This window comes from Camellia sinensis, chromosome 13 (assembly GCF_055761805.1).
Source record: "Camellia sinensis isolate YWXY chromosome 13, ASM5576180v1, whole genome shotgun sequence".
In the NCBI taxonomy this organism is placed as follows: Eukaryota; Viridiplantae; Streptophyta; class Magnoliopsida; order Ericales; family Theaceae; genus Camellia; species Camellia sinensis.
The window spans coordinates 150,789,886-150,805,486 of NC_138973.1; the positions used below are offsets into that span (position 1 = coordinate 150,789,886).

The window sequence follows — 15,601 nt, forward strand, 5'->3', positions numbered from 1 at the left end:
AATTCAAGGCTTAATAAGGTAGGAATTCACCTTTTTAGTTATATAACAGGGTCGTTTCATGCATGAATTCAAGAGAGTTAGATAATTAATCCAAGAATTGAGCTACGAAAGAAGAATTAAGAAGGAAACCATACATGCATGCAAATTTTGTTGCATTTGGAGTTTGATTTTGAAGAATTCTCACATGCATGCATGATCATAGCTTGGTTTTGGAAATTCATCAAGTTTCATACCATTTTCATTGTTTGTTCATGTATTGGAAGGTTTGAGTTCATAACAATACATGCATGTTTTGTTTTCTAAATTCCAAGTTTGATTTTGGACAATTCACTTACTTTTGGGCCTTGATTTTGCAAAATGATCTTTAATTCATGATGTTTTATAAGTTTACAAGTGTTTCCTCAAGTTTTAGCCCAAAAGAAGATGTTTTGGTGCAATAGAATTGGATTTTGAACTTAGAACTACAATACGGAAATTCCAGAATTCTGCATCACCGCTCGAGCAACAAAAGCTGTGCTCGAGCGACCACCCTTTGTTTTGCAGCTTAGCTCGAGCGAACAAGAGTTAGTTCGAGCGTAAAATTCATGCTCCCAAAAGTTTTACAAAATTTTTGCAGACCACTCGAGCGACCAAAGTTGCGCTCGAGTGAGGACCCTGTTTACTCAGTCTTTGGCTCGAGTGACCATCGAGTGTAAAAATCATTCATCTAGTGCTTTTGGACACTGCTCGAGCAACCGATGTTCCGCTCGAGCAGACTGCCCTGCTTTTGAAAATTTGACTAAGTGTTTCAAGTTACATTTTGGCATCCTCATTGCATCCTAAGCATTCCTAGGCCTTAATTAAGACATGACAATGAGGATAAGGATTAGAAACACACCAAGATAGAAAAGGAATGAGTTATGTGTTTTCTGGGTGTAAGTTTCAATGCGCATTTGTTAAGTGTTTGTGTTGGTCACGCGCTATAGACTATCCGATCGTCAGCTCTGCCTATTCTACTATCGGAGCCATCTATGGGTAACAACTTTGTGAAGCTACATTTGAATATAAGTAATTTATGAATGATAAGATGTGATTTGGTTTATGAAATGCTATCTTGTGAATGATCATGAATAAATGTCCAATTTTCTGAAATGTATTTATGGCATCCTTAGGTCACGTGGCCCTCGCCCGGGGTAAACAATATCGTGGCTCATGATTATATGGCCCTCACTCGAGGGAAACAATACGGTGGTCTATGTTATATGGCCCTCGCCTAGAGGAAACAATACCATGGCAACTTGTGCACAAGATATGGACTTTTAGGGTTGTCAGTGCGGACTCTGCATGTGGATCCCAGTACTAATTTCATATGATAGCTAATGGATGTACCTCATATTGCTAATGACTTCTAATAAGTATATGAATCTGAATATGTTTTTGCTATGAATTATGATTTCTGAAACTGTTTGGACATCATTCATAAAACCTTTACTCTGTTGTTATTCACTGGGCTCCAGCTTACTGTATATTTATGTATGTAGGTGATCAAGCATGTGATCAGGCCTTAGCTATTACCTGGATTTGTTTTGTGTCAGCTAACCAGCATGCCTCCCGAGGAGGTTCCAAAATGTTTTGTGGATCAAGTTTTTGAGATTTTTGTATTTCTTATGTTTCGTCTATACAAGTTTTTGTAAGTTCTGTATATGTGGGTTTTAGTGACTTAAGACTAATGTAAATATGACGTCACTGATATGTATGTAAAGTTTTAAGTTTTTTGTTCCATATATGTCTGCACAGCTCTATGGTATATTATGATATTTGCTTATGGTAGCCCTTTAATTTTGCTTAATCTGTTCAAAGGCCTTCGGTAATCCCAAGATTACTGGCCCGTTACAACGCTAAACCTAAAGAGACAGGTTTGGGTCATGACAGAGTGGTAGCACAGTACGAGTTATACCGTACACACGAGTCCATATGAGCTATAGGATGTCCTAGAAAAGAATTAAGGACATCACATCTCCATGTGTGAGTGTGTGTACTAAAGTGAACTAACATAAACATTGAGGAACTATAAAGAATTAATACCTGTGTTTTTTAGTGCTCCATTTACCTATAGCAAATGAAAATCCAAGAAGTGATGTGTAATAACCCTCATGCTATCCTAACCATACTCATATGCATTCATGTGATTCCGTCTTGTAAACTTGCATTCCGAGTCTTGTCCCTGTTCGTTTAAATGTTACAGCATGTTTTGTATCTTGCTTGGTGTGAGTTTAGCCGAGGTCATTTTCAGTTATCTTGGAACCACTTTGTTTGACCTCCACCCTCGCCCTAGCATATTGGCCGAGATGTCATTATCTAGGCCGAGGTGTTCATCACCTAGACCGAGGTGTGAATCATCTAGGCCGAGATGTTACCTTTGCACCCAAGTGATCTTGTCCCGGAGTGGTATGACCTAGACCGAGGTGTGGCACATCTAGGCCAAGGTGTGGCACAGCTTAGTCAAGTGTTGTCCTTCCTAGCCGAGGTCATCATTCCCTACTTGCCGATGTCTTGATATTAGCCGAGGTCCTTACTCACCAGAGTGCCCATGCCGTCTTGCTTGTTGAACACACTTTGTCATAGTTTTGTCTTGTCACTCAGTCACCTTTTTGTTTAGCACCAATCAGCCGCTGCCACGTGCCTCTGTAGAGGGTTACGTCAGCCAACAGGCTTAGAAATGAATCATTTTGCTATATGTCTTTGGTTGTGAGGAGAGAGAAGCTCTAGAAGACGAAGAAGTTTAGAGTGAGAGAGTGGGTTTCGAGCTTGATTCTTAGAGATCAAACCATTAGATTCGCGTATTGAGGTTAGATTCTTGATCTACTCTTGTCATTCTTACTAATCATCTAGCTGCATTGCATGATCGAACCTGTTTTGCATGTCATGCATCGATTTAAAGTTGGTGTTAGAAAGAGAAAATGGCATTCATGTGTTTTTCAAGAAAAGTCATGTTTTGATCCGAAGGCTCATGCCTAAACCCATGTTTTTGTGTTTGTTTTCACATGATTTTCAAGTATGGGTACCCATGTCCATGTTTTCGAACTCATAGCATGAAATCCCAGATTTTATAAATAAAGAAGTTATGATTTTGGCATTCATGTTCTTCATGTTCTTCACGGGTGGAAACCCAGATCTCCAGACCTCACTTCCTGAAGTGTAGTCACCGAGATCACTCTCGCCTAGACCTTGCACTTAGGCCAAGCACCGTATCTCACCTTGGCCTACCTTGCATGATCACTTACACCTTTAGTTTGTCTTGTGCGCACCTCGGCGTGCAGCCGCATGCCGAAGCCTAGGTAGCCACACCTCGGCTAGGAGGTGTGGGACCTTGGCAAAGGCCTGGTTGGTACCCAACATGTCTTCCTGACATGTAAAACAGTGTTTTGACTTCCAGCATGTTTTCCCGAGATTAATCGCATGCATGTGAAACTTGTTTGAAAGTGCATTCAACCGACTTTGCCATGTGTTTGTAGGGTTTGGATTTGCCTTGACCCCGACGTCTCAAGAACTAAGTAAGTGGTATTTTTAATAAAGCTATGTTATAATGTTTTGATAAAGTCTCGTTTTGCTCCGTTTTGAGAAAGTATTTGTAAGCATGAATGGTTATTCCTAATTGGAAAATATATATATAAATATTCTTGTTTTGATGACATTCTTGGAAGTCCGTACGTGCTAAGGGACTATAAGCGTTTGTAGCACAAAGTTTGGAAGTCCGTACGTGCTAAGGGACTATAAGCGTTTGTAGCACAAAGTTTGGAAGTCCGTACGTGCTAGGGGACTCTAAGCATTAGTAGCACAAGTCCTTAGTGTCCGGGGACTATAATGCAACGACACCATTGAATTGAGATATCTCCCTTGTCTTGCCTTGTCTTATCTTGTTTGCCACTGACGGTTTACCGCGTGGGTCTTGTTTGCCGAGATGTCATCACTTGTATTATAATGATGTTAGTAAGCATCCTTTGAAACTTGATAGATTTGGAAGATGGACTTGATTCATCCCTTGGCTTGTAACAACTATGTTATGTATTGTTTGATAAAGATCTTGAATACCAGTCATGCAAACCCCTTTATTTCTTATACCATTCACTGAGTATCCAAGCTCACCCTCTCTCTATATATTTATGTAGGTGATGAGCAGGAAGGCGGTGACGCCTAAGTGTGACTCGCAAGCTGTTTTGGGTTTTGTTATGTCGGCTTAACTTGCATACACGTCGGCAGTCTTGAAAATTATGCTTCTCGGCTTATGATGCTTGTAATTTACACATGTCGGCTGAAGAAGCCTTTTGATCAAGATGTAAAATGTATTTTGTACTTTATTGTATTTGTATCCAAGTGGTAATATTATGTAAAGTTGTATGCTATTCCATATAACTTACGCACTGCTCTTATGGACCACTTGTATTTTAAAATTTTGCTTCCGTACTTGTGAGCCCCCTATATATATACATTTTATACTCTGTTTGTGTGTGAAATTTTGAAAGTTGGCCTTCGGTAATCTCGGGTTACTGGCCATCACGGCACTAAACTACTAGGGGCAGTTTGGGGTCGTGACATGATGGTACAACTGAATCTTCTAAGGCCTGAATGAACTGCATAGAACAGATGTTAGAGGCTCTAATAGAATCAATGTTACAATAACAGAGACAACAACCTCTGCCTTCTCCACCCCCTCTGATCCAAGTAGAGCTGGTCAATAACGACATTATCAATTTGACTAAAAAATTTAACAAGATGAAGCCACCAACTTTTCTAGGTGGTATTGAACTATTGAAAGCTGAAACGTGGATGTTAGAAACTGAGAAATTATTTAAGGTGTTTCTGTGCTCTGAAACTCAAAAAGTAATGTTAGCTACTTATACTTTAAAGGAACAAGCTCGACGTTGGTGGATGCTTATCCGCAATGACAATAGGGCCATAACCTAGGATCAATTCAAAGATATTTTCTACAAAAGTACTTTCCCCAGTGCTTTCGAGATCGCAAAGTGTCTAAATTCCAAGAACTCAAGCAAAGCAATATGTCAGTGGCCAAGTATGAGGCCAAGTTCACTGAATTAGCTCATTTTTCCCCATACATGGTAGATACAGATTATAAGAAAGCTCAAAAATTTGAAGGAATGATGGATCTAGCTGTGTTTGATTGGGTCGGTGTATTGAAACTGCCCAAATACGTTGATGTGCTTGATAGAGCTCTAATGGTTGAAGCCACCCTGGCTGCAATGAAAAAAAATGAAAGCTCCAATAATTGAATGGAAAGGTAAAAGATCTGTGTACAAGTTTAGAAAGGGCCGTTCATTTGCTATGAACATGAAGCAAAACATGGGATTTACTAGCAACTCAAGTCAGAGTAGTGGATTTACACCTGTTTGTTCTGAATGTGGAAGAAAACATAAGGGTATCTGTTATCGTGCAACTGGTGCTTGCTTTTGGTGTGGCAAGATTGGCCACATGATGAAAGATTGCCCACTCATAGCTGAAAATGCCAACTATCCTGTGACAAGTTTGGTTGGATCCGCTTCTACACCAAGATTAAATGTGAGAACCAATACGGGGAGAGAAACTTTAAGACAAGGTTGAGTGTTTGCACTTGTTCCTAGCAAGATTTAGATCACTAAATCTGTGGTGTCAGGTATACTCCCTATTTGTGCTCAAAATGCATATGTGTTGATAGATTTTGGTTCTACACATTCATTCGTGTCGCATGCTTTTTCTCGCAAATTGACTAGACCACTAGAACCCATGAATTATTTGTTGTCTGTATCTACAACTTTAGAGGATTCTATGATATGTGCTTATGTGTATCTTGCGTGTGACATCATGATTAGGGATGTGCTATTATACGTTGATTTACTGCCATTGGACATTGCTCATTTTGATTGCAGATTGGGTATGGACTGGTTGACTAAGTATCGTGTAACTATTGATTGTGTGAATAAATTTTTTGTTTTCTGACCACCTGGCTTGTCTAAATTTGTGTTTGCTGGGAATGGGTTAGTTCCACCTCCGTATATGATTTTTGCTTTGAAAACTGTCAAATTGCTAAGAAATGGATATAGAGGTCATTTGTGCAGTGTTCTAAATATGACTTCTGATAGCCCTAATGTGGAAGCTATTCCTATAGTTAATGAATTTCCTGAGGTGGTTCCAAATGAAGTACTCGGTGATTTGATTGATAGAGAAATTGAATTTACCATTGATGTAGTGCCTGGAACACAACCAATTTCCAAAACCCCATATAGAATGTCAATCTCTGAATTAAAAGAACTGACAGTCCAACTTCAAGAACTACAAGACAAGAAGTTTATCCAACCGAGTACTTCACCTTGGGGTGCTCAAGTTCTATTTGTTAAAAAGAAAGATGGGTCCTTGAGGTTATGTATAGATTACCAGGAATTGAACAGAGTAACTGTCAAGAATAAATACCCATTGCCCTGAATAGACGATTTGTTTGACCAACTCCAAGGAGCCCTAGTGTTTTCAAAGATAGATCTTAGGTCCAGGTACCATCAGTTGAAGGTTAAGACATAAGATGTATAGAAAATTGCCTTTCAAACTAGATACGAACATTATGAATTCCTAATAATGCCATTTGGAGTAACGAATGCACCTGTCGCCTTCATGGACCTAATGAATAGGGTGTTTAAACCATATCTGGATGAATTTGTTGTTGTATTTATTGATGATATTTTGATTTACTCCAAGAGCAGGGAAAATCACGAAAATCATTTGAGAACCGTGCTACAGATTCTGAGAGAAAGGAAGTTGTATGTAAAACTCTTCAAATGTGAATTTTGGCTTGACAGTGTGACTTGTCTGGGACATGTGATTAACAAAGATGGCATATCAGTGGACCCACAGAAGGTTGAAGCTATTATGAATTGGCCAAGACAAACAAATGTATCAGAAGTTAGAAGTTCTTGGGGCTTGCTAGCTATTATAGAAGATTTGTGAAGGACTTCTCCAAACTTTCCATGCGATTGACACAATTGACACAGAATAATGTATCGTTTGATTGGAATGATCAACACAAGTCTGCTTTTTAAGAATTGAAGACTAGATTGGTGACTGCACCACTCTTAACTTTGCCAAATAGTGCTGATGGGTTCCAAATCTACAGTGATGCTTCGAACAAAGGTTTGGGATGTGTGCTAATGCAAAACAGAAAAGTAATTGCCTATATTTCTCGGCAACTCGGCCCACATGAAAAGAACTGTCTAACCCATGACTTGGAACTCGTAACTGTGGTTTTTTCTTTAAAAATCTAGTGCCATTATTTGTATGGAGTAACTTGTGAAGTGTATACGGACCATAAAAGCATAAAATATTTCTTCACTCAAAAAGAACTGAACATAAGACAGAGAAGATGGTTAGAGTTGATTAAAGATTATGACTTGCAGATTTTGTACCATCGGGAAACACAAATACAGTTGCAGATGCTTTGAGCCGAAAGTCTATTGGAAATTTATCATGTTTGCTCATTAGCCAGAAAGAATTGTTGTGTGATCTGGAAAGAAATGAAATTGAAGTTGTTTTACGTGAGCATGGTGGAATTCTAGCTGCCATTTCCACACAACCAGCTATCATAGAGGAAGTTAAGGAAAAACAATTAGAAGATGAGCTTTTAAAGAAAATCATCGATGAGATTGACTCAAAATTGAGGCCCAAATTTGTGTTTGAAGAGAATGTCATGAAATTTCAAGGAAGACTTTGTGTACCGGATTGTTTAGACTTGAGAAAACGTGTCATGACAGAAGCTCATAATTCCAAATTTGTTATGCATCTGAGAAACTTGAAAATGTACAAGGATTTGAAAATGAATTTCTGGTGGCCTGGCACGAAAAAGTGTATTGCTGACTTTGCAGCTCGATGCTTGCATTGCCAACAAGTGAAAGCTGAACATCAACGACCCGCTGGATTACTTCAGCCGTTCCAGTACCAGAATGGATATGAGAACATATTATGATGGATTTCATTGCCGATCTACCTCATTCTTCTAGTGGTATGGACTCTATCTGGGTAATTGTTGATCATTTGACTAAATCCGCACATTTCTTACTTGTCAAAACTTTTTATAATGCGGATAAATTGGCTAACATTTATGTGAATGAGATTGTGAGATTGCATGGAGTACTAATCTCTATTGTATATGACAGAGATCCTAAGTTCACTTCAAGATTCTGAGAGAGTTTACAGAAAGCTTTGGGAACTGAGTTGTGACTGACCAATGCTTATCACCCATAGACAGATGGCCAATCTGAACGGACTATTCAAACTTTGGAAGATATGTTGAGAATGTGTGTGTTGGATTTCTAAGGGAACTGGTAGAACTAGTTGACTTTGGCCGAGTTTGTGTATCATAATAACTATCACTCAAGTATTGGAATGGTTCCTTATGAAGCGTTGTACGATAGAAAATGCCGATCTCCAATTTACTAGTCTTAAGTGGGAGATAGACCATTATTAGGAATGAAACTTGTACAAGAGACGACCGAGAAAGTGAAACTGATTCAGTAAAGACTGAAAACTGCACAAAGTCGTCAAAAGAGTTATGCTGATGTCTGAAGATGAGACAAAGAATATGAAGTTGTGGATCATGTGTTTATCAAAGTAACTCCTATGAAAGGGCAGACACGGTTTGGAGTGAAAGGAAAGTTGGCACCAAGGTACATTGGACCGTATGAAGTCATTGAGAAAATCAATTTGGTAACATACCAAGCACCTCTACCTTCGGTCATGGAACATATGCATAGTGCTTTTCATGTTTCGATGCTTCGGGACTACTTGAGAGATCCATTACATGTGATGGAACTGACTCATGTGCTTCTGAAAGATGACTTCACCTATAAAGAACGACCAATCCAAATTGTGAATCGTCGAATCAAAAGACTGAGAAATAAAGAAATCCCATTGGTGAAGGTTGATTGGCAAAATCATGGAGAAACTTATGCAACATACGACATGGAAGAGGACATGATGAAGAGATACCTTGATTTGTTTTCTCTAGACCTGGCATTTTTCTAAAACGAAGGTAATTTAAGTTTGGAGGACCAAACTCTTTAAGGGGGAAAGACTGTAACAACCCCAACCTATGGTTAGCCTATAATCCTTAATTAAAAATGCTTAATGAGTAATTAAGGAGAAATCATGTGTCAATTATGCAGTACATGTGTGAATTGTGTTTATATCTATCCATGGTGGGAATATTCGTCTATATTTCTATTTCATTATGTGAATTGAAAGCCTTATCGGCATCCGATCCCGAAATTGACTTTGTTTATGTGTTATTTAGAATTTTTAAAATTTTATGGTAGGTTTAATTGAAATTCGATTCGGAATCAAATAATTAGAATAAAATAATGCCAATTAATTAGGCCTAAACCAAGCTTAATTAAGGAAACCTAAGCAAGCCTATATAAGGCCAAATTGACTCTAGAACATTACATACACCTCCATTATCATCATCTTCTTCAACAAAACGTAGAGAGAGGGAGAGGAGAAGGAGAATTGAACTCAACAAAGAAATTGCTAGAGATTTAGAGGAATTGGAGAGAACTTAGAAGATTAAGCTTCTACACTTGAGAATTCAAGGCTTAAGATATGAATTCACCCTTTTAGTTATGTAATAGGGTTGTTTCATGCATGAATTCAAGAGAGTTAGATAATTAATCCAAGAATTTAGCTAAGGAAGAAGAATGAAGAAGATAACCATACATGCATGCAAATTTTCTTACATTTGGAGTTTGATTTTGAAGAATTCTCACATGCATGCATAGATCATAGTTTGGTTTTGGAAATTCATCAAGTTTCATACCATTTTACCTTGTTTGATTATGTATTGGAAGGTTTGAGTTCATATCAATACATGCATGTTATGTTTTCTAAATTCCAAGTTTGATTTTGGACAATTCACTTACTTTTTGGCATTGATTTTGCGAAATGATTTTTAATTCATGATGTTTTATAAGTTGGCAAGTGTTTCCTTATGTTTTGGTCCAAAAAAACATGTTTTGGTGGAATAGAATTGGATTTTGGACTTAGAACTACAATCTGGAAATTCCAGAATTCTGCATCACCGCTCAAGCGACAAAATCTGCGCTCGAGCTACCACTCTTTGTTTTGCAGCTTAGCTCAAGCGTAAAATTCATGTGCCCATAAGTTCTACAGAATTTTTGCAGACCGCTCGAGCGACCAAAGTTGCGCTCGAGCGAGGACCCTGTTTACTTAGTCTTTGGCTTGAATGACCATTGAGGGTCCATCGAGCATAAAAATCATGCAACCAGTACTTTTGCAGACTTTGCAAACCACTCGAGCGACCGATGTTGCGCTTGAGCGGACTGCTCTATTTTTGAAAATTTGACTAAGTGTTTCAAGTTACATTTTGGCATCCTCATTGCATCCTAGGAATTCCTAAGCCCTAATTAAGACATAATAATGAAGACAAGGATTAGAAACACACCAAGATAGAACATGAATGAATTATGTGTTTTCCAGGTGTGAGTTTCAATGTGCATTTGTTAAGTGTTTATGTAGGTCACGCACCATAAACTATCTGATCTATTAGCTCTGCCCATTCTACTTTCGGAGCTATCTGTGGGTAACAACTTTGTAAAGCTACATTTGAATATAAGTAATTTCTGGATGATAAGATGTGATTTGGTTTATGAAATGCTATCTTGTGAATCATGAATGAATGTCCAATTTTCTGAAATGTATTTGTGGCATCCTTAGTTCACGTGGCCCTCGCCGGGGGGAAACAATACCATGGCTTATGATTATATGGCCCTCGCTCGGGGGAAATAATACCATGGTCTATGTTATATGGCCCTCATCTGAGGGAAATAATACCATGGCAACTTGTGCACAAGATATGAACCTTCAGGGTCGTCGGTACCGACTATGCATGTGTGTCCCAGGACTAATTTGATATGATAGCTAATGGATGTACCATATATTGCTTATGACTTCTGATAAGTGTATGAATCTGAATCTGTTTTTGCTATGAATTATGATTTTTGAAACTGTTTGGACATCATTCATAAAACCTTTACTCTATTGTTATTTACTGGGCTCCAGCTCACTGTATATTTATGCAAGTAGGTGATCAGGCCCATGATCTGGCCTAAGCTACTGCCTGGATTCGTTTTGTGTCAGTCAACCAGTATGCCTCACGAGGAGGTTCTGAAATGTTTTGTGAATCAAGTTTTTGAGACTTTTGTATTTCTTATGTTTCATTTGAACAAGTTTTTGTAAGTTCTGTATATGTGGGTTTTGGTGACGTAAGACTAACGTAAATATGATGTCACTGATATGTATATAAAGTTTTAAGTTTTCTTTTCCATATATGTCTGCAGAGCTCTATGGACATTATATTATGATATTTGCTTCCGCTAGCCCCTTAATTTTGCTTAATCTGTTCAGAGGCCTTAGGTAATCCTAGGATTACTGGCCGGTTACGGCGCTAAACCTAAAAGTACGGGTTTGGGTCGTGACATATCTAGGGTGGATCTAAGGTAAACATTAGAGAAATCAAGTGTTTGGGGCTCTAGGGTTTCGGTATTGAGGATAAGGAGAGAAAAGAGGAAGAAAGAATAAAGATTTTGGGCCAAAAAGTGACTTTAAAGTGCTTGATATCGACCCGGCCGCTCAAGCAGTCAAAGCTTGGCTTGAGCAGTTAAAAGAAGCCCCCACAATCTCTGAAATTTACTCACACCGCTTGAGCGGTGCAAAGTTCGCTCGAGCGGACTTGCTTCCAGCACAGATACTCAAATTTCAAACGGGCATAACTCTCGCGTCCAAACTCCATTTTAGGTAGCCTTACATCCAAATTCAAAGTGTGGATAGAGAAAAGGATAAAAGAGTGAAGACTACTCATAGGACAATTATCTGAATCAATGTTTTTAGTCAAATCTTACTTTACCATTGTGATATCACCCCAATCAATACTCTAACATCAACCAAAGAGGCTCCAAGTACAATAATAAGAGTGTCAAAAGGAATCCCATGAGTTTAAGAAGTACAAAGTGTTACAATCTCCCCACCTTAGGAAATTTCGTCCTTGAAATTAAACAGTTCAAGATCCAAAGTTTTGACAATACTAAGTGAAATAAAGATTGGAACTAACACTCCCACCAACTAATCACAAATGTTTTCTACTCAACAACAAGTTCCTAGAAGATTCTCTCAACGTAAAAGATTTCGCGTGATGAACAAGAAACAAGTTCCATGAAAGAAGATAAGGCAACCCAATGATGTAAGGGGTAGAACAATTCCCAATAAAATTACAATCAGCACTCCAAAATCTAGTTCAAAAATCTAAGGTTAACTCTCATATTTTCAGGTTCCACATTAATATTCATTCACAAGGATTACCAAGGCCCACCCAACCCAAACATGCGGCTTTTATTGCGCACGGGTCCCTATTTAGCAAGATTAGACAAAATGGTCATGAGCACCTCTAACAAGCCACAAGAACATATCGATTCCACGAAACTAAAGGTCAAGGGTAAAAGTCTCACTAACATACACTACAGTACTCCTGCCTTAAGCAGACTTAACTTCCAGAGAATGACTCTCGGTTGTCTAACGACCTAGAACCTTAGAAAAAAAAATAGTTCTCACACTACATTCACAATCCAAGAAATAACTACCGATCACTTGGTAACCCAATTTTCAAAAGAATATCCCACATCACTTCAGAAGTCCTCAACCTTCTCTCATGAATAGAAAAGAAGGAAAAAGAAAAATTTTATGATAGGAATTCTATCCGCCAATCATGGCCTTTCAATGAGATACAACCCAGTAAAATCAAGGCACCATAGGTCATGTTCTTGCAATATAGCTAGTATTCCATATCCACGTGTTACTCAACTGCGTTATTGAAATACTCAGAAGTTAACAATACCCAAAATAATATTTCCAGACCTTCAAAATTTGAAGGAATTCATAATTGGTATAAAACTATATATATAAATAAAGGGACGGTTTTAGATATGTAAAAGTGAATGGTAAAAATAATGAGTTTGTCAAGGAACGATTTTGTGAAATGGTTAAGGTTTATACATGTCGTAAGACTCGATACACCCACTTCTTGACTATTTTTCCCTTTAACTTACTAGTTTATCCATAATAATGAATTATCAATTCTAGAAAAAATAAGGTCATACTCAATAGGAAAACTCCGTTCTCAAACATATTTCAATCGGTAATTGCCAAACATCACCCAACCAAGGATTCCATCACTACCACTGCAATGTCGCAACCCCATCACAATCGTATGGGCAACAACAATTCAAAATAATAACAATAAGGTTAAATAAAACCAATGGATAAGTTTTGCTCATAAACTTGGGAAATCACATTTCCCCACAACTACCATTACAAATTTCAAGCTCGCAAAAATAATTTTTTACAACTACCCCATCTTGGGGATCACACACAACCGACTAGAAAAAAATACCAAGCAATTTGCACGACTTGCCACTCCTTTGAGTGACACACACTCACCAAACAATCAATTTCCATTCACACACCTCATTTCTAGAATTTAGATAAGTACTGAGGTGATTCCTTGTCAACCTCTCCTACTGCAACAACAATAACTAATACACTACCTAAGAAAACCTTCTATACTTGCATCATCTACCTATACTCGCACAACACACTACATTTCTTAGAATCAAAGCCATGATACTAATTTTGAAGCTGTAATATGACTCCACACCACACTAAGATTATGATGTCCCACAAAATCTACCTGACTTCAATACCTTCTATAGCACAAACTTACTCAATGACAACTGCTTATATTGTTAATAAATAAATTAATTTCAGATTACAATAAAATCTCTCCAAATGAAATTCAATATGCTTTTCTCACCAATATAATACTACACCTCTAATAAAAAATTTCTAACTAAAATCATATTTTCAGCACTCCAATCCAATCACTACTAAAGCTGCTCCACCCTTGAAAAATAGTTTAACTCGAAAAGTCATTCACCACAACTTTTCAAAATGAAAAAATAAAACATAATTCCCACAACTGCTCAAGTCACAAAACAACGACACTGACTACCATATCAAACCCACCACAAAAGTCTATATGACTCAAGACGCGAGGTTATACCAACAAATGGTCATCATTGTAGTTACCTTGAAATTTCTTCTGAAGTCTCTAGTCAGCTCCCTCCTACTCAAACTCTAAAGATATAACCACAAGCTGTAATACTACTTAATCACTCTAAGAAATTTTCTCTGTCAACAATGGTCATTCCAAGACAATCTCCATGCCTAATCAAATAAAAAAATACTTTGTATCAATTTATTTCTTGAAGAAGAGTCAACCGAATAGCTTCTTCTAAAATAAATTCACCACAAAACATGAAGTAATAAAATTAAAATAAGAGATTGACCTCTATCAAGCAAAACTAAACACCTCTTAATCTCATTTAAGCTTAAGTGCACCCAACCTAACCTCATAAATAATACTAAACTAACACACCAACAACAAAATTCTCACCACCCCCATATGGAAAAGAAGGACTAAAAAGAAACTCACATATTTTGCCTCAAGGATACATGACAACTTATGTTTAAAAGATAAGGGATACAAAACAAATCTCCATTTTAGTTCTTTGAACCATACCATCATAACACACCAAACATAACCCAACACAATCATGTGTACCCCTGGTTTACATAATTTTTGACATATAATTAAGGGCAACTTAAAAAAATTAACATTAATTTCTCATGGTGGATCAAGAATAAATTTCTATAAAAATACTCAAATCACAATTATATCAACCATCTCAAGGAACCTAATCATAATCTCCATAAAAGCACAACATTCTCTCAAGATCATTTCAAAAATTGCTTTAAAGACATTTGTTTGCTAATACTATTCCCAAGACATTGATCACATCATATCCCTTGTTCGTATATTGCACTTGAGTACCTTAACAACCTACTCTGAGACAACTGACTCCACCAAACTCAAACATATTCAAAACTTGCCTACAAATCTCAAAATGTCCACTCACAAGTCACCATTTTTACTGGTAAAAATTCCATCAAATGGCGCAATCCCAATCAAATTTAATCTCATCCTAATCTATTCCAGAATTCTTTACCAAGTTCGTTCACTTATGATTTACACAGAATTCTCAATAAAACAAGCTCTCTAAGAAGCACATCCTTTACTACACAGAATTTCCTCACCTTAAACGGTAAGACAAATTTTAGATGAGGCCACTAGATAATTGAAATTACTATTGACAACAACTTAATGTAATTTAAATAATAGCATAGCCTACCAAACGCAATGAAGAAGTCAACCTCTGCTTAACCATATAACTTGTATCACCACAATTTTCACCCTTTCCATTCATAACCCTTTCATATATATAACTCTTATAAAACTTGAACTCATAATGCGAAACAATCATAATTAACAATTATCAATCATTCTAAATTGAAGGTCTCAGCTAAACTCAAGGGTACTATAATCTGGTATATCAAGAACATAAGTATACTTGCTCCGTCATGGTATGCATCAAAACCAAACCCATACAATTGTATGCAT

At 37.4% G+C, this 15,601-nt stretch overlaps 1 protein-coding gene across 1 annotated transcript; it reads left to right on the forward strand.

Moving 5' to 3' along the window:
- The first annotated feature begins 8,634 nt into the window (after positions 1-8,634).
- Positions 8,635-9,039, forward strand: LOC114304036 (uncharacterized). The gene has a single exon (XM_028249222.1). It carries the CDS (start codon positions 8,635-8,637, stop codon positions 9,037-9,039), a length of 405 nt encoding a protein of 134 aa, XP_028105023.1.
- The last annotated feature ends 6,562 nt before the right edge of the window (positions 9,040-15,601 follow it).

What these genes read in the sequence shown, in the direction of transcription:
- LOC114304036 (XM_028249222.1), top strand. Translation starts at nt 8,635, where the DNA reads ATGAAAGGGCAGACACGGTTTGGAGTGAAAGGAAAGTTGGCACCAAGG.